The sequence below is a fragment of the Typopeltis vanoorti genome, chromosome 11 (assembly GCF_054136105.1).
Source record: "Typopeltis vanoorti isolate ZY-2024b chromosome 11, IOZ_Tvanoo_1.0, whole genome shotgun sequence".
NCBI lineage: Eukaryota > Metazoa > Arthropoda > Arachnida > Uropygi > Thelyphonidae > Typopeltis > Typopeltis vanoorti.
In genome coordinates, this window is record NC_143559.1 from 34925000 (window position 1) to 34945295 (window position 20296).

The 20296-nt window shown below is 38.3% G+C and overlaps 1 protein-coding gene across 1 annotated transcript in view; it reads left to right on the forward strand.

Moving 5' to 3' along the window:
• Positions 1-20296, forward strand: part of LOC150101431 (pleckstrin homology domain-containing family H member 1-like) — a 335105-nt gene that overhangs the window by 308740 nt on the left and 6069 nt on the right. Inside the window, exon 29 of the mRNA XM_090400895.1 lies at positions 1299-1451. Coding sequence (XP_090257021.1) covers positions 1299-1451 — 153 coding nt within the window. The remainder of the gene's footprint in view (positions 1-1298; positions 1452-20296) is intronic.

A 20296-nucleotide genomic window follows, 5' to 3' on the forward strand; every position in this document is an offset into this window, starting at 1 on the left:
AGACGTTTAAATACGGCACCGCTACCGATTTACGTTTCTCATGACTTGATAACTCGTTTCGTATCTTTTTGTCCTCATTTCGTTAGCGCAGTGGTCGTAAACAAATGTCCCAAAGGAATCCCCCCCCTAGTTAAATCACCCCATAAGTTTCCTCTTTCCCCCACCCCACCCCTCGGCGTTGTATGAGTGGATAAGTGAGTGTTATATACCTTGAAAAAGCTTCTCATCTCTGGTCTTCCGTCTGGATGCCCTGTTGCCTCGCTGTACAAATGTAATCAGCAGCTTTAATTAATCACCATGGCAACAGAGTGCATGGGAGGTCACATTAATGTTATAGTAAAACATGGTGGTTTGTGTTGACTAAGGAGAAGGATCTGCATTCGTTACATTGTAAAATTACCCCCCCCCCTGGTTTTATCAAATTATTAAACGAATCAAATCTTAATAAATTCACCTAACTTGCTCTCCGATGCCATACTTAGATGGGTTGAGAACCTCAGTGGTTGATGCTAACATAATTGAGTTTATAAACTAAAACAGCAATTTCCGGTTCTCCACAAAAGGTGAATTATAAACTGCCTTTTTCATCATTTATCATTTCTGTTTTCCAATTTATGAGTTTTGTATTAAAAACACACTTGTTTCAGAACGTTTGATAGTGATTTGTGTTTTTACATATCATGCATTCGCTTCTTGCTATAAGAGCAAAGAAAAACCGGAAGTACCCAGAAATAATCACTGTTCACCGCTATTTATTTACTAATTATAGTGGAAAAAATGAATTTACAAATGCTAGAAAGAAATGAATATTCTTCAAGAATAATTATAATGGTTACAGGTACTGAAATCAAGAATCGTACGTAGGTGTATAAACTCGTGCCTAAGGAACTGTTACTGTATTAGTTAAGTAGTTTGAGTTAGACATTATTTTACTATTAGCAAATGTTCATCATGGAATATGCTGTCAAAAACGAAATCGAGGCACATGAATGCTTGTAATGTAGGTGTCTACAAACGTCAACAGTTGATAAGCTTGTTGCAAGTCGTAGTCAGGTGCGCCATCTCTTGGCAAAAAATCGCAGTACCATGAAAACTAAATCTATTCTGGGGTCCAACGTTGCAAATCTGCTAGACTGGAATCAGTCAAAATCATCCCAGACAGAAACCAATCGATGAAAACACTACTATTGATAATCCACTCGCTACGTAGACGTAAATATTTACTTATTTGTTATAAACTATTCATAACAAATGTAAAGTTGATAAAAACCGTATTTTTATTTTCATTCTTTTTGTAGCATCCCGTGGTGCGTTATGCCTACAATCTTGTGATCACATTCGGAGGCTGTCGAGATGATTTTATGCTAGTCGTAAGCCAACCAGAAACCGAGTCGTCTTTCAAGGAAGGTCACACCACGGAAAGACTGCTTTTCTCTATGCCGAAGCCCAAGGTAAGATACGTTAATCTTGCTACGATTGCCTTTATGACAACTGCAATCAAACAAACCGTTCATACACAGCACGTTATTGTTCAACACTAGGGCGCCCTCTATCGATAGTTTAAATTGGGTTTGTAGTGCGGGCTATATTCCGATGTAGAGTTATGAGCGAAGGTATTCGCTGCTAGGGATGCCGTGAAAACAGCTGCGGTGTGTTATACTAACTGCAGACGTAAATATTTTGGCCCGTTTGATGGGTGTGTTGACCGATTGCAGTGTCCTTGTCGTCTAGACTGTGATTTCCTAATAACAAACATCCTATCGATACTAGAATTAAAAAATGTTTACATTGAACGTTTTTTTTTTTATTTTTCATCTTTTTTTTTATAAATATCAGAATTTTTAAAGGTAAAATATTCGATATTTATTGAATTCTAAAAGCATTTAACGGTCTGCCAGCACAGGTAAACAGCGCCATCTAGTAGCAACAATACTGCATCCATAATAAAAATTCCTAAAATTAAGTCCGATTTTTTGTAACATACCGCTCGGATTGTTAACGCTTCATATATTAATTGCTAACGTGTTAGATCAATTGCATTTATATAACCAGCACGCATGAAAAAGCGCTGACTAGCTATGTATATACGAAACTAAAAATATTTTAAAATAAAAAAAAAATGAAAGTGAAGGAATTAGAAATATAGTTTTGTGGCGTAAATAAAAAATAAATACCACCACTCGAGAGGGTATGAGGTGGGGGATCTTCTGCATCGATTTTGTCAGAATAACTGCGATTTTAGTGTATGGTTCTGTCGTTTTGTTTTCTCCCTTTTCAGTACTGAGTATGTCTCGAACTATCGCTCTGGAGTTATTCCTCCCCATCAAAAACAAAATAGGATACCACTGCTAAACTAAATGGATATTATTTTCAGATAAAAGGTTGAACAGATAAAAATTATGTAATTTAATATCATATATAATTTTATATTCATAATATATGAAAGATTATTATATAATTTATTTTTCAAAAGTAAAATAAAATTCTAACTTCGACACCATATTTTTATTTTTATAATTAATATAATTATATTTAAGAGATTTATGCTGTTACCCAGGTGGTGGGTCAATCAACCGTAAGATGCGGTGATTGATTCATTCAATCCAATACTCTTGGAGGGTAATGGATGGCAATGCTGTAGCCAATGAAGTTTCAACTGAGGCTCGGCTATTGCTGTTACCCTCCTGCCATGATCAGAGCTTTAATAACACCTTATCTCTACACTGTCCTCTACAGATAACGGGGAAGATGAAAAGCATTCTTGCTTCGCCCCTTTAAGCCAGTCCTTATAAGGACTTACGTTAATAATTAATTTTATGATTAACGTGTAATGTTCTAACTGGATCTTTCTGCTTTGATTTCTATTGCTGCAGAAAATATTTCTGATATTTTTTCTTATATTTTTATATTTATGCACTTCGTCACTTAATCATTTAATATAATAAATGATTTTGAATAGGTCTGTTGTTTTTATATTAAACTATGGTTGCTGTAACGTTTCAATTCTTTTTGACACATTTTGAAAATGCATCATCAATTGTTCAATTCATTTTGTTGCACTGGTGTTCTTCAATAAAATGGATTTTATTGAAGTCTAATGAATTTGCTATTTCGGATTTTTATTACGCTTTGTCCACCATCCCAATTTTGCTTTTAATCGGTTCATTTGCAGGGACACAAAGGAACAAAAACAATTTGAAATTACACAATACAATAACTTCACTTGGAATGGATAGAATTTAACAATCCAAATGATTCAATTTTGGTTCTATTCAAATCATTTTTGCTAGCAATTAATGATTTCTGGGAGCAATTTCAACTCATTTGTGATCCCACCTCTCTGAAAACATAGTGGCACAATTAGGCAAAGCAAAGATGTTTAAAATAAAGAAAAAAACAGTGGAATTTAATAAAGTACGCATTATAACTGGAATGCGGGTCTCCATTCTTCCGTCTGTTCAAAATACCTGCCAATATTCAAGCCAAAGTTCTTCAAGACGTGTGCCAAGCAAAGTGGTCCAAAAAACTGAATATCGTAAGTGGCTTGAGCCCACAAAAGCTCCAACTTCATTCACAGCCTGCTCTAAACGCGGAAAACTTGTAAAAAAAATCCAAGCAAGGTTAAATGTAGATCACCAACTACCTGTGCCAATGGTGGCATGACCTTCTAGTGCTTGGTAAAAGCTGATGAGCGCAATTTCTGAGTTTCCACTTCCCTCTCTCAACCAGTACTGCAACATTACCTGAAGACAAAGCTGACCTCTTGGCATCATTGTTCTCATCGAACTCCTGCACAGACAACCAAGGAAAATCGTCCCCAGCTTTTACCTGAAACACTGCATCGTATACCTCTTGTAGACTTCCATCAGAACATCATCAGAAGAATCTTGAACACCCTGGATAGCAAAGAGGCTTCTAATCCTGATGGAGCCCTACTAATTGTGCTCAAGAGATCTCTTTTTATCGTTTTATACACTATATTATATATCTGGCATTCACTCTGTAGCGTGGAAGCGAGCCCATATACAACCAGTTCAAATAAAAAAAAAAAAAAGTAATGAAGGTCCTCAACGGCGAACTTATCCGACATCTGGAAAACATAACCCATCCCATTAGCTCATCCCATTTGTGCTAAACATGCAGCAACAGCTGCTCGACATGCTTGTTGAACTCTGACACAAAACGTGCTACTTCCAATCAACTTTTATTCCATCTGCCTCGGTTCTGAGAAACCCCCATAAGGTATTCCACAAGGACTACAACCATACTTAGCTCTTCAAAAAGAATGTGAAGGGTTACTTTGCTTTCTGACCTGAGTCCACATAATAAATAAAAAATAATAATTCCACCTTAGCTTGATTTCAGAATTTGATGGTTAGGTTCGCTGCTAAATGTTTGAATCATTTTAATGACAAGATTGGACAAAATAAAATATCTCCAATGCATACGCTAAGAAAAGTTTAATTGTGGAAATAGATAATGTCGCTGTAGAAGAATGTAATAACGATTGTCAGCAGTCATTTTCTTTATACTTAGAGAGCGCCCCCCCCTCTAAACTCTGTGCAAAGAGGAGGGTGCTTCAAATAGCCATAGCGCGTGACAATAATTCATTGCACCTTCCACCAACTTCAACGTCGACTCCACAATAAAATGCATCATCGTATAATCGGGATTGTTCCAGTCTCGGTTATCCGATGCGCAAGATTCAAAGTCGATTTTGTATTCCATTTGTTAATAGGCAGGCAAAATAACCATTATTTATTAATTCGAAGATTTCTGTACATATTCTAAATAGGCAAGTTGTGTTTAACGTGTTTCTCCCTATCTACATGAAGAACCCGCAAAATATCCAAGTTTATTTTTTTTGTATTTTTTTTCTTTATTGATTTTGTAATTACATCTACTTACTCCAGGACAATAATAACCGACTTTTTATGTTTTTATTCCATTCTGAAGGGGGGGGGGAGTAACTTAATTTATGCACGTTTCTAAGAATTAAAGGAATTTGCTTGAGTAAAAAACATCGGTCTGTATGACTCAAGATGACAGCGTACAGTAAGACGTTTGGGGAAAAACAAAAACAAAAAAAAAGAGTGTCGTGAGTATTATAATAAAAAAAAAAAAGAATAAGTAAAACAGAACCACAAAAAGACATTCCTATAGAGAGGGCGAATAATTTTGTTGATTTTCTGTCAGGGGGAATTTTTCTGCTCAGAACTGAGTTAGTTGTGTCCGGTACTAGAAGAGAAACGTCGTTAAGATCCAGTTTAAAATTTGTTAATTGACTAAGAAAAAAAAGTTTTATTTAAAAAAAGGGATTAAGAAAGAAGAAATTTAATTTACTTTTTTTAAATATAAATTTTGGAGAATACGCTTCATCTCTGGCTTATGTAACTCTATTCCCATCAGACGTAGTAACACTTTAGGCTTCCAAAATATTAAAACAATTATTAAAAATACAATTTTTTTTAAAGAAAATATTAATTCTTTACTAATTCTTGTATGCTTGGAAAGAATTGATTCTCTTCGCTTTTCCGTGGTAATCTTAGGAGTTTCTGCGCCACTTAAAAAAAAAAAAAAAAAAAAAAAAAAAAAAAAAAAATTACCGTTAAACACGGTTTTGTTAAGCGATCCTACAAGCAAATAAAGATTGTCGAAGGGGAATAAAAAAAAAAAAAAAAAAGAGAAAGTAAATGTTATAAGGGGGTTAAGTATCAAATAAAAGAAAGTACTTGTTATTTTCCAATCGGCTTCCATTTAATGGCATTGAATGAGAGAAAGAAAAAAGTAACAAAGGAAAAAGTGATCCACTTTTTTTTTTTTTCATTTCAAGTTGTATTCAAGAAGACAATCTCACCCAAAATAGTCACCATCTCCGCTGTGCAGCGCGAACAGCTGTTCTCTCCCGTGCCGTTATAGCTCCTGAGGGGTTAACACAGCAAAACCGGATGGATTACAGTCGTCAGTGGGCATGGCAACAAGTGGGAGAGGAAAACTTGGTGGATCATAAACATGAGCTCGCATTGGAGTGCGGAGCCAAAGGCCATATCCAGACGGCTCCGTCGTTGTTATAAACGGGCAATTAAGATGCTGTCGTCGGCGCCATGAAGGGGTAGGCTGGACAGCCGTGTTGGTGGCGCCAGCAAGAAAAGACAGAAGGAGAGATTGAGTGAAAAGGAAGAATATAAATCTCCAACAACCCACTAGAAATCATTGCTGTGATGCCCCGCATTGTGTAAACATATTGTCAGTTAAAGGCTTAATCAAGTGGATTGGTGTCACTAGGATTCAGACTAAGAGGGGGGAGGAATATTACTTTATATTTCCCTCCTCGGTTTTTGGGTCGCTCTCTCAATAGGGAAAACAGGAACACGTTGGTCATTTTATATCACCTCTTATTAGGCAGAACGATTATCCAATATAAAAGAGTCCTATAGGCTTACAAAGGTGAAAAATGATTGAGAGAAAGTATAGGAAAGTTAGATGAAGGAAGTTTTCGACTTAGCTTTTGTCGTAATAAAATCGACAAGGTTATCAAAAAAAAAAAAAAAAATTAGTGAAATGACCTTTAATAGATTTGTCTTCTTAGTGAGCAAACAAACAACTTTTATAATCTCATGCACTTAGGTAATCAATCGTGCCGACTTCCCTGACATCCTCCAAACTCGTAAAGCATCTGCACGCAAAAGGAAAATAAAAAAAAGAAATACTAAACATGATTGCAGAGGAGGAAGTTTCCCCAATATGTTACAATAGTATAAGTTTTCTTGTTGCTAACTGTTCAAGAGATGTAATCTTAAAAAACCAGTCCAGCCTCACCAATATTATCTGCTCCTCTGTTAAACGCATACTCCATTACGTCCTCCTCCAAGGTAAATAGACACGGTCCCTTGACAAACATTCTTCTCCGGGATCTTCAACCATCTACCGAGTTCCGAAAATTATTCCCGGAAAATATGCCACGAGGTAAAGAACATTGGGAGGCAAATCGCCGACACTGGTACCTTTTATGGAGCCATCCACTCACTCATCCATCACATATATTGGCCGCGCGATAAGAGAACCACGGGCTTCTTTTTTTTTTTTTTTTTGACTTTTGCCTGAACGTTGCTTTGTATGAGTGTAGGTGTTTGCGCAGCTGCACTCAGTTCTCAATGGTGGGGGAAGGTGGAGGGATGAAGTGGTCGTCAGAGTAAGAAGCTGACGAGTACAGGGAGTATAAAAAAGAATGGTGCTGCCTAGCAATTTACATAATGGTAGAATAGAAAGAGAGTAACTGGCAGGGCGTAAGCACAGTGTTATCAATGCGTAGATACTAACACGCACAAGAGGTAGGCGGTACAGTGGACTACTCCATGATCATTACAGTTGTCAATAAGGATGTGGGAGACTACTAAGGACAATGACTATCGACTTAAGATATATTTGTAAGGTTCGTATTTGAAAAATTTTCTTTATTAAATTTTTTGCGAGGAAAGGCATTCCGATTAGTTTTTGGAGAAAATTCTCGTCAGGGAATTATATTACTGATAAATATAAAAACATATTTTAAGTTGATTTACCATTGTGACTCTCCAAACTATTCTTGTAATTTTAAATGGAATCTATTCAAAATTCCCCAAGATAATAGAATCTACTCATTTTAGCACGCTAAAACTTATAAGTTTTATAAGTTTTGACTATTGACATTTATGTCTTTAGGGGTGAAGCAAGATGCTTTTCATATTCCCCGCTATCTGTTGCGGTTACAGTGAAGGTAAAATTTACGAGCAGTTTGCTCGCCCTGAATGGACATGGAGATTATACATCGCTAAAGGAGGCTAATATAGCTTTTGGTCTTCTGTATTTGAATATGTCCGTTGCCTCGTATGCTGCAGCTTGCTGAACCAAATCGTTGGGGTGTGTGGACGTCTTTAGGGAAAACTTGGTTGCTAAGGATTGTAGAAAAGAGAAAATATAGGGAATATTTGTATCTCTATGAAGTTGATTGTTTCTAACATACCACGGGGCGTTCAGAATCATTCTCAAGCACTTGTTCTGCACTCGCTGTATTTTGATAATGTTAGTATTAGAGGTGTGGCCCCAGGCCGGAGAGGCATAGGTGATTATAGGACGAATCGTCATCTGGTATAGTTGCAATTTGATTCTGTTGCTGAGCTTGCTATTTCTGTTAATTAGCGGATAGATCTGAGCTATGGCTTCAGATTGCCTTTGCGCAGGTAGACTTGATGTGCTGATTGAAAGATAGGTTTTTGTCGAGAATCACACCCAGGTAATTTGCTTCTGTCTGCCAGGGAATTTTAGTATTGAATAGTAACACATCTCCTACAGGAGACATTGGCCTTTTTTGAGAAAAGAACGGCTGAGCTTTTTTGGGGGGTTGACTTCCAGTCTCCATTTGGAGAATCAATCCTCCAGCTTTAGAAGGTTTTTTTGAAGCTTTCTGGTAATGAAATGGGGTCGGAGAGATCTGGTTAGTATTGCTGTATCGTCCGCATACAGGGCCAAAATGGAAGTCATCGAATTGTGCGGGATGTCCGACATGTATACAGAAAACAGCAATGGAGCCAGTAGGGATCCCTGCGGCACTCCAGCGAAGATATGGCACTGGGATGAGGTTAGAACCATTGATTTTGACTTGTATTGATCTATTCTGAAGATATGAACGGATTAGATGAACCATTTTTAGTGAGATACCGGCTGAGATAAGTTTGTGCAGGAGTCCAAAATGCCAGATTTTGTCAAATGCTTTGGATAGGTCTAGGAATACTGCTCCTGTGCACTGGCGCCAGTTGTAGCTGGTGGTGATGTATTCCACAATTCTGTGGATTTGCTGGGTAGTACTATGGTGTTGCCGAAAACCAAACTGCTCTTTAGGGAGGATGTTTAGGTCTTTTACTGAGGTTTGGAGTCGTGAGAGGATGACCTTCTCCGCAACCTTACCCAGATTGGAGATGAGACTGATTGGACGACAATTTTGCGGTAGATGACTTATGTATAGGGATTACATCAGCCAGTTTCCAGGTCGAAGGAAAATAGTGAAGTCTTAAGATTGCATTTATTATAATGGTCAGGTGCACTACAGCTTTTCGAAGCAACAGCTTGATCACCCTATTCGAGATGCCGTCCTGTCCAGGAGCTTTATTGTTCTTTAGTTTTTAAATAATATCATATAATTCAACAGGTGATGTGGGTGCAATATGGTCAGCACTGGTATCTGGGAGTTTTAATACGTGTCTGTGGATTTTAAAGTTTTCTTATAAGGAATGGCTTAAAGGGGCAATGCAAGAATGCTTTTTATCTTCCCCGTTATCTGTAGAGGACAGTGTAAGGATAAGGTGTTATTGAGCTATTAAAGCTCTGATCATGGCAGTAGGATAACAGCAATAGCCGAGCATCAGTTGGAGCTTCATTGGCTACAGCATTGCCATACATTACCCTCCAATGGTAGTAAGTCAAGGTCAAAATAAAATCTCTTTAAAGTGTTATAAGCGTGCTAAAAATAATAAATTTACATTATGGAATACACAAAAAGGTATATTCTATATTTCACAATTTTAATAAACAATTTAATTATTTAAAATTTATATTAAAATTATTATGAATAAAAGATGATTTAAATTATTATTTCTTAGAGAAATATAATAAGTACTATTTTAAAATCATATTTTAAGCTGAGTTTATCAGTGCAATTCTTCAAACTCTCCACCATATTGGCTAACAGTTCTGAGCCACATACAACCGCCACAACTACAACGCCAAGCAGTGGCGCACCCAGAGAGGGGGCCAAGGGGCCCTGCCCCCCTAACGAAAAAGGAAAAAACACTAGAAACTTTTCCAAAAATCTTTTCCTAATTAAAATTCATTTTTTTTATTTATGTCGCGTCGTGTCTTCTATTTCTATACTACTTATGAATTAGCAGCGATCGTTGCAGATGCTCAGTCATTGGTCGTATGCGATGCGTAGTGTGTATTCTCAAATCGTCTACTCAACTCGCCCCTCCCCCCCCAAGATTAAATCCTGAGTGCGCCACTGACGAGACAACCTGATTCGTGAATATATCAAAATTTGCCAGAACCAACCCACTGCTTCCTATACTGATATTGACAGCTTTACATCGCAGAGGCTTGAATCAAGACACCCCCCTATTATAACCGCACCACAACTTGTCACGGAGGGCTTTGATGCAACAATAGCTTGGCGGACGGAAGACTGCCAAAGTCCCGGTCATCTGGCAGATTATCTTTAACCCAAACAGCCCTCCATCAGGGTTCAACCTCCCTCGAAAAATATGGACCTCCCTAAATAGGGTTCGCACAACCATGGTAGGTTCGGAGCTTCCTTATTTACTTGGGGAATAAGACCAAACTCATCTTGTGGCTGTGGTGAGCAAAACCAAACTATACAACATATCACATTTGACTGTCCTCACAGAGCCTTCGTGGGACCTGTAACTGATTTTAGAAGTTTCCACTGATGCTGTTGACTGGTTGTCGAACTTAGACATTCAATTTTAATTTTATGCTTATTTGTATATTTTTATTTGTATATATGACTACAGTGTCACTTCACATTATTGTATTATTTTATGCATGTTGTTGTCTTGTATGTGGTGTGTGTGTGGTAGCATGCATGTATTCTTCTTAGCCAAACACTAAATAAATAAATCCAAAATATTCTTGTAATTTTAAATGAGATAAGCACAAATGTGAAGTTCCCAGAGAAGATGGGGAGCCTTATGAGGGGTTGGTGCAGAACATTAGTAGAGTGAAAGTGAAGGAAGCCATAAGGAGGATGAAAAATGGAAAATCGGTGGGCCCTGACAGGATTCCAGTAGACGCATGGAAGAGGGAATCGACTTGCTGTGTGGGACCTCCTGTTAATAAAAGTTTGTCAACAGGAAAATATACCCGAGGAATGGAGGTAAAGTACTCTTGTCTCCATCTACAAGGGTAAAGGGGGATGCCCAAGACTTTAAGAATTACAGAGGAATAAAGTTGATGTCCCACACAATGAAAATCCTTGAGAGGGTTCTTGATGGAAGACTGAGGAAGGAGGTGGAGATCGCAAAGGAGCAATTTGGCTTCATGCCTGGTCGATCGACGACAGATGATATGTTTGAGTTACGACAGATGATGGAAAAGTTTCGAGAGAAGCAACGCGAGCTACATCTGGTAGCTATTGATCTGGAGAAAGGGTGCCAAGGCAAGAAGTCTGGAGGTGTCTAAGGGAGAGAAGAGGGTACCGAAGAAATATGTCAGGTTGGTGCAAGAGATGTACAGAAATGTGAAGACAAGAGTTCGAACCTGCCTGGGAGAGACAGAAAGTTTTCCAGTGACAGTTGGCTTGCATCAAGGGTCAGCATTAAGTCCGTTCCCGTTTAATATTGTGATGGAGGTGGTGACGGAGGAGGTGAGAGAAGACGCGCCTTGGACAATGTTGTATGCAGATGACATCGTGCTGTGTGCAGAATCAAGAGAAGAAGTGGCAGCTAAATTGGAAAGTTGGAGGAAAGTACTGGAAGAGAGAGGTATGAGACTGAGCAGAAGTAAGACAGAGTATATGTGTTGCAAAGTGGATGGCAGCCAGGAGACAGATTTGGAAGGAAATGTCATCAGGAAGGTCAGTGACTTTAGATACTTAGGTTAAACAATGAAAGAGGATGGTGAGGCTGAGAAGGATGTGGGATGCAGGATGGAGAGAGATGGCTGGAGTGCTATGCGATGAGAGGGTGCCGATCAATCTAAAAGGCAAAATCTACAGGACAGTAGTGAGACCAGCTATGACGTATGCTATGGAAACTGTGGCCCTGAGGAAAAATAACATGAGTAGGATGGAGGTAGCGGAGATGAGAATGCTTAGGTGGATGCGCGGTGTGACCAGAAAGGATCATCTGAGAAATGACTATGTAAGGGGAACGGTGAAAGTTACGAACTTAGGAGCAAAGAAGATGGATGTAGGGGGGGGGGAGGAAGCGCGGAAGGTCATAGAAGAGATGCTGGAGGAGGACTTCAGGATGAAGAACTTGGATATGGCTACAGCCCGAGACAAGAAGTTGTGGAGAAGACTCACCACAAACAGTGACCCTACTTAAGTGGGAAAAGCTGCCGAAGAAGAAAAACACAAGATTGAAGTTCCCAAGAAAAATCACGGAATCCACTGATCTTTATCAAGCTAAAGTTTTTATTATGAAATATATAAAGAGGTATCTTCTATATTTCAGAATTTTAATAAACAATTTAATTATTTATAATTTATATTAATAAAAGATAATTTACATTATTATTTCTTAGAAAAATATAATAAATACCAATTTAAAATCATAAATCGTAAGAATAATTATGGATGGTCACATCCAACACTAATAATTGTTTATATAAAATTTCCCTTTAAGGTTAGAACCAGAAGTGAGTATTCTTTATCGGGAAGGAAGGCTGAAACCCTGGGAGGGTAATGGATGGCAATGCTGTAGCCAATGAAGTTCTAACTGAGGCTCGGCTATTACTGTTACCCTCTTGCCATGATCAGAGCTTGAATAGCTCAATAACACTTTATCCTTACACTGTCCTCTACAGATAACGGGGAAGATGAAAAGCATTCTTGCTTCGCCCCTTTAAGCCAGTCCTTATAAGGAATATTCTTTTGCTCATTTTTTATATCTAAGAGCTGCATGTTTGTCTACATAAATGAACAACTCTTCAGTTTGTTATCTGCAGTGCATCTCTCTAATGAAGCCTCAGCTAAGCAGTGACTCTTAAAAGAGAAGTCTCCTCAATTGCATTTCCATCAATTCTTATCCACTTGTGCAGCTGATACTTCACTTTATCTGCGCTTCTGACTGCTCAACCATTCATTTTTATGCCATTACAAAATTAATGACCAACGTCACATCTTGTTAGCAACTGTTGATGGCCTTGATGATTTTCTTTTGTTTCCAGCTGTGTAATGCACTTTTGTTATTTTCCTCCCCTTCTTTCTTTCTTTTAAACGCATAATTAACGAGCAAAGAAAGTATCGTTTCTCTCTTAGAAAGTCAGATAATTTGAATCTGTAAACAGTTCAAATTCTAGAAGTGAAAAAGAGCACTTCGAAATATATTTGTTGTTATAATGTTCGTTTATCGGAAAGTCATGATAGGTGCGAATTTTACTGTGAATAGACGCATTTTGTATAAATATGTTTTAATAATAAATAAGTTTACTGCGTTTATTATAAACAAACGAATAGGAAAAATTTCATATCGAATGAAGTCTATTTAATGCTGACGCAATATAGAATTGTATTGCATCATCTTATTCTGTCTGCTTAAAACAATTTAGACATAAAAATAAAATAAATAAATAAAATCTGCAGCTTCCATACGGGCACGATTAACTTACCTCCAATTGAAACCTTATAAAGATTCATTGTGTCTTAGACCAGATTTAGACTGGTCTAAGACACCATGAATTTAGCCTGGGGTTAGAAATTCGCGAAAACACTTATTTGAGTATTGCAAGGCTCAGTAAATAGAAAATAGGAGTGAAGTCTAGTTAGCGGAACAAAAAAAACTTGGTGTCTTGGGGGAGGGGGGTAAACATTGGGCGTCCGCAGAAAATTTTTCGAGGTTGGGGGAGCAAAGCTTGGAGACAAATAATTACATCAATAAATTTTTATTTAATTTTTTGAGGTTTTTTTTTCCACAAGTAGATTCCAGGGGGGACAAGTGCCCCCCCCCCCCCTCTGCGGACGCCATTGGCTCCTTTCGTCCAAAACGCGCAACTAAGTACCAGTTTATTGTCAGCTTCGATTGTGATTTCATAGCTTTGTTTGCCGTTATGGGAATAATTCCAGCAGCTCAACTTAATGCCGTTTCTTCAAGCTGCCGTATTGCTATGCAATCAATTATCGAACTACGTAAGAGATCATGCGCGGTCATTTCGAAATGGCTTTTATCACAAGTCCGTCGTACAGAACATACACACATTCATATTCTGCCACCAGGTGGTACTTACGGTAGAAGACTCGAACTCATTGTGAAATTTGATCGATTTCAATATGTTTGAATAGTACGATGGGCGAAATAATAACTACATGGATATAACTCCTTTTTCTCTCATTTATAAAATGATAAATATTTTTCTCTGGGGAAGATTGCAGTACATTAGGACCAACAACTATTGAAGACCACACAAAACCATAAATATTAACTAAGAACTATATGCTTAGCGTAACTCTCTCCAATCAACAGGTCGAGGGTTCAAATCCCGCCGTGAGTATTGTCTTTAAGTACGAGATGAATTTCATCATCAGGTGTGAGAGTGCCGTCCCGCTTATTGGAGGCCTGAAGTGGCTTGATAATGCTCATGTTTGGCCTCCAGAACACGGTTTCCGGTCTGTGTAATAAATAAAAAATACTAAAAACTACCTAAAAAATATAATAAAAATTCTTAGCCTACCCACAGTATGAATGTACTATAGAATGGCAGAAACATCTTTGGCGGGTGGAACTACGTGAAAAAATAGCCTCAAATTATACCAACAAAAACTATCATGAAACAGAATAGCCTACCGCGCCCCCTTCTGTAAGGACTCGACGAAACGGATGGGTGCATTAAATAAACGTTTTTTTTTAAGAATTACATAAGTTTGCGGGTGAAAATACGTATACTATCGTACATAGTGAGCAGTCAAAGAGTAAAGTGGACATCCCAGTGTATAATGAGCTTCCGAAGGTCGGTAACTACGATACCCTTTGACTGTAAGGTTAGAGTTCGAATCTTTTTCAACTGAGATAGTTAGTCTTTGGTGGGAGATAGCAGGGTTTTTAATTCCTCCAAAACAATCAAACCAGCCGCATGTAATAGCCTGAGTTGGTTCGGTCATAACTCAAACACTGCTTAAAGGAGGAAAATAAATAAAATAAGACAAAGAATGGAGTTTTGCTTAGCAATCTTCATCACAAATTACATTAAGTGCGAATAACATTATTTTTAATTTAGAGCCTGAGCAACTATGAGGCCAGCGGATTTGTCTGTTAATCACGTGTGTCCTTCATGGTTTATCTGTTTTGAGGAAAGAAGCCCTCCACTTCCGTACGAGACCGGATACCTCGTCTTAAGAGAACTCAATACTCTGGTATTTACTGCACTTAACGTGTTTCTTGAGAATTTAAAAAAAAAAATCTTATGACCCTACCATTTTTTTTTTTTTTTACTTCAATATCAACTTAAATCGGCGCATTGACTAAAAATCGGCAGAATGCACCTGTTGACCTCGGTGTAATCAAAGCGGATGACTTGCAGCAGAGGCATGATGGGATGCGTTGCTCATAACAACAGTTGCTATTAGAAACATGCAAGTTATCATCATGATTTCATCTTTCCTCTTTTTCCTGCAACAGAGACTACGATATATCACGAAACCGTTTGGACGTTTGTGTATCCGTGCTTGGCATTCTTCTCATCTTAAGTCCAAAGAAGTGCTGGTCTATTTTTAGCGGGAGCACAGCGGTCTCATTGAATTACCTTCGCAAATCGTCATGGGTTTTTCGTTTCCCTTGTGCTGGTTTTTGCTTTCGACAGTGGACACCAGATGGCACTAGTGGCGGATACGGAAGGCACAAGGAGCAACCTTTTGATCACAGTCACTGACCCTCTTCGGAAAAAATAAAATAAAAATGTAGCATTGGTTTTAAATGTCGTTTATAATAAAAGTATTGCTAATGAGCGATCGGTCACCAAACTTGGACCCCGATTTTGTTAAAAGGGAATGGAAGAAAGACAAAGACTGTTCAGGGTTTCAAATCGTTTTGAATCAGTAGATTCAAAATTATTTGAATTACAGGACGGTTAAGTATTTGCATAATACGCTATCAATCGCGTGGATTCTCAGGCTCGTTTATCTATTTAGCGGGTCGGAAAATTACTATGGGGAAGAAGAAATCCTTCTACCTCTATCTGAGACCGGATAACCCACTTTCGGTTGTTCATTACAAACGGACGCCTATACCAAACGTTCCAGCTTTTAATGCATCATTGCATTATACCCGATGACCTTGTTGACGGCTCTAACAGATCAACATGCCACTAGAGACACATTCCTTACAGTAAATCAATAATATACACAACCATTAGGCTGAGGAAGGCAAGAAACATATGAGTACATATCAGAAAAAAATAAAAAATTATTTTTTTTGTTGCGAGCAGTTTCTTGTTAAGAGTGACTATTTAAGCATAAAATGGATCCCTTGGCATAATAAAAAGGCAACGATGCTTAACGAAAGCAATGAATTATTTTTTCTTATACCCCCCCCCCCCCCCAATAGCAGACCAACATCATTATAACCAACTCACAATGCGATACACGACGAATGTTAGAGATCATAACAAGGGACAGACACGACTGATATTCCTCCATTGCCTGGCACGTGCGTCATGATTTACGAGCTGACTCACACCTGCCCCGTTTGCTAGAGTACGGGAGTTTGGGGGGGGGGGGGGGGGGAACCAAGCAAGTAACCTCTCTCTTTTCCTTCCTACTGCTCTCAAATTTGATAGGATGACAAATATGGCTGAAGTTGATGTAAAATGTGATTGAAAGGGAACAGGCGCCGAAAAGCAAAAGAATGTACGAGGGGGGGGGGAGAGAAACTCATTATCCTTCCTGTTTAATATACTACAAGTCTGGAAATCATAATACTTCCCACCCTCCCACCGTCTCCGCTCTTTAAACTTTAGCGAAGCTCCACACACAGCTTTAGTGTCGTCGTTGAGTTCCCAACTATACTCTCCACGGAATAAATTAAATCACTTTGATGAATAATTTTGAAACGATTTAATAGTCAAAAAGAAATTACGTAATAAACCTAACTGCAGAAGAAGAAAAAAAACGTATTTAATATTTTAAATGTTTCTTACAAGGAATTCGTATTTAATAATTGCATACAAATGCATTCAGCAACTTGAATAGAAAAGAGAAGGCAAATTACAAATCAATTCGGGCGAATTTAATTGTTTACTGTGAATCTGTAGATTTTCGTTTCCTTTTAATCCTATTTCAAATAATGAGCTCAATAATTCAACGGTTGTATGGTTTTTGCCATTTCAAATCATTATTGCGTCACTAGCTCGTGTTGTTATGGTCACACTCGAATGCTTTTTTTTTTTTCATATTAGAGAATCAATTATGACGTCACTTGCGCGTGTTGCTGGAGTTAACAGTTATATGATGAATTTCATCTCTTTTTAAAGTTAACGTTTCGTACAAACATTTACAATAATGACCTTTGGCGAAAATATTTACTTCATTGTTCCCCCTACTTTTAAATATATGCCACTGTGTAGTTGTATTAGAAACCAATCTTCTTTTAAGATAGAAGTCATTTATTATTCAAAGGACGTTATTATTCTTCAGTGTTTGTCTATTGATTGCTGCCACTTGTGCCAACTAGATTCAACTGAAAAATATTTCTTTGTTGCCTATGATTTCGCGTGCCTCTTCCATTATTGGAAAAACACTACAGTCGGCTTTTGTTAGATAAAATAAATTCACCTTTCCCATTGTTTAAATAGCTAATTTTCATGTTATATGTGTATATTCCACCAGACATTCATCTTGATTGTCTTTGTTGAAGATGTAATGTTTCATCGAACATCCCTGTGGTATTTTCTTCGTTGTTGTGTTCGTTACCACGTTATTTATTATCAGCAACTGTGGTTCTCGATGAATTTGACATTAATAATGTATACACTTTATTAATTACAGTCAACAAACATTCTCTTTAGTTTCTGCAAACCGGTTTAATAGACAGAAAAGCTCTTTTGGTAATATGCAGAGCGTTACATTTGACTAGAAAGCTTTGGGGTTGTTGTCGACTTCATTTACGAGACTTTTTTTTTTTCCTCTTTAAGTTGTTGATTTAAAAATTTAATCGCCTGAATTTTAAACACCTTCATTTAAGAATCCGCGAGTATTTTGAATTGTAATAGAAGTCATTTCCTACTGATAAATTAGCAATGACAGTTTTACGTTTCCATCCTAATGACATCAGCTTTTTTTTTTTGGGGGGGGGGGGGTTAATACTTCAGCGAATCGGCCTTTCTGCTCTCTAGAGCGTTGCAGGAGTACCCCAGGGTTTTGTTCTCACACCCACTCTCTTCCTCTTGTACATAATCACAGACTTCTTTTCATACAAATGTCGTCCTGCTCAAGTATTAGACTCCTCAAGATTCACCACGACTTGAACTCCGATCCCAGTGGGGGCAAGGACAACCTTGTAGACTTCAATGCCACCAAAACCTAACTCCTGTCTGAACTCCCATCCCTTCCCTTCATCTTCAGCAGTGGCGCACCCAGAGGGGGGGGGCAAGGGGTCCGTCCCTCAAAGAAAAAGAAAAAAAAAACAAGAAAAATTTCCAAAAATCTTTTTCTAATTAATGAAATTCATTTTTTTTTTTTTTTAAATTTAAGTGATGAATTAGCGATCATTGCAGATGTTCAGTCATAGGTCGTATGCGTTGTGTAGTGTGTATTCTCAAATCGTCTACTCCACTCGCCTCCCCCCCCTCCCAAGATTAAATCCCGAGTGCGCTACTGATCCTCAGCAATACCCAGATATCAAACCACGATCAAATTTCTCTTCTTGGACTGACCTATGCCTCCAACCTTGCCTGGCACAAACACGTTTCAAATGTAGCTTTTACAACCGTCAAAAAACTTCCACTTTTTTTCGCACGTGATACTCTTTCACACTTTCAACAGCTGCTAACTCTATACAAATTCTAAATCCATCCAAGCACAAATTATTGCTTCCATATTGGGGTGGTGAGGTACCAAAATCATCTCTAAGATTGCTCGATTCTGTCCAGAAGAGGATTTCGAATGAGCCCTTTCCTTTTCTTTTGTTGGCAAAGACCTGAGTTCGAATCCAGTGTATGACTTGAGGAACTTTTATCAGACCGACAATAATGCATGGTAAGTCAGCCTAGCCTACGAAGTAGGCGGGTTTTTCCCCCATAAACTTGGTTTTTGGGAGAAAAACAGGCAAAGCGGCCTCGGAACACACAGATCTGCAGACATAAAACACTCGCCCTTAAAGATTGAGTGGTAAGAGCCAACTGCATTAATTGCCTAAAATCCATAATTAGAGGACTCAACGAAGTCTCAGAGTTGGATGAAAGGATGATGGATAGAGAGAGAAAATGTAGAAGGTAGGAACTAGTTTATTTCGGCTTGGAAAGTAAATGAAGAAAAAAAATTGTTTCGAATAAAAAAATAAAAAGAAAAAAACACTACCAAATAATTTTATTTGAAATTATTTTAAATAAGGAAATAGAGGTTAAAAGTGGTTAATAATCTTATACCTTTTCTTAATGTGAATCTCATCCATAAAAACTTGAAACCTGAAGTACATTAAAGTATTTGTTGCATAGTGCTGGATGGAACTCGTGACGCTTAAAATTACGGATCTGTACGTTACTACAAGACCACAAACACTGATTGCGCCACACACACACACATCGATAAGTCGTGTGAATCCACCCTCGCGAGAGGACTCTTCCTGCTTCTCCACACCCACTCCTTCTTACGCCTCCATTTTTCTATTTCGTTGCTCTTCTTTTTGGCCACTTGGAAAGGGGGGGGGGGAATGTTTCTATAGAAAACCGTATTGTGTTGGACAACTGAAGGGTTAAGAGAAGCGGGTCATTTGAAATCTTTTACGTGGCCCTTTCAAACCGTTTTGTGATTGCCAGCGGGCGATCTGCTTCCTTTACGGCATTAATTGCCTTGCATTCGTATCACACACACACCGAAAAGGAAGCACGGGATACTGTTTTAAGTACTCCTCCGTCCGCCACAAGAAAACGCCAATTGTTCCGGACACGCACGTGCTATTTTTCTGGAAAAAGACTTCGAAGACGTTCGCGGGGTGGGGGGTGGGGGGAGAGAGAAGTGCAAGTCAAAGGTTCGTGACACCCTGCAGTTTATGCTTACACGTGTAGAAGTTGTGCGCCCTCCTACACCCGCCGCAACTGCTACGAGGATAATGTTGCGGCGATACAAATGGCAGAATAAATTTCGCATGAATAACAACTGCGCGCGTGCGTGTTGTCGGAATAGCGAATGGAAAACATTGCAATTAGTGTGTATTATGGTTAAAAGGTATTTTGTGAGATGATTGTCCAACTGACTCAATGCTGGTCGTCCATTCGCAAGTCCTTCTTGAAAGTTAAACTAAAGAATCTCAAGGCGATAATGAAGTTCTTTAGAAACGGATTTGCAAAGACCTCCTATGCGGACTTTCGTTTTCCACTG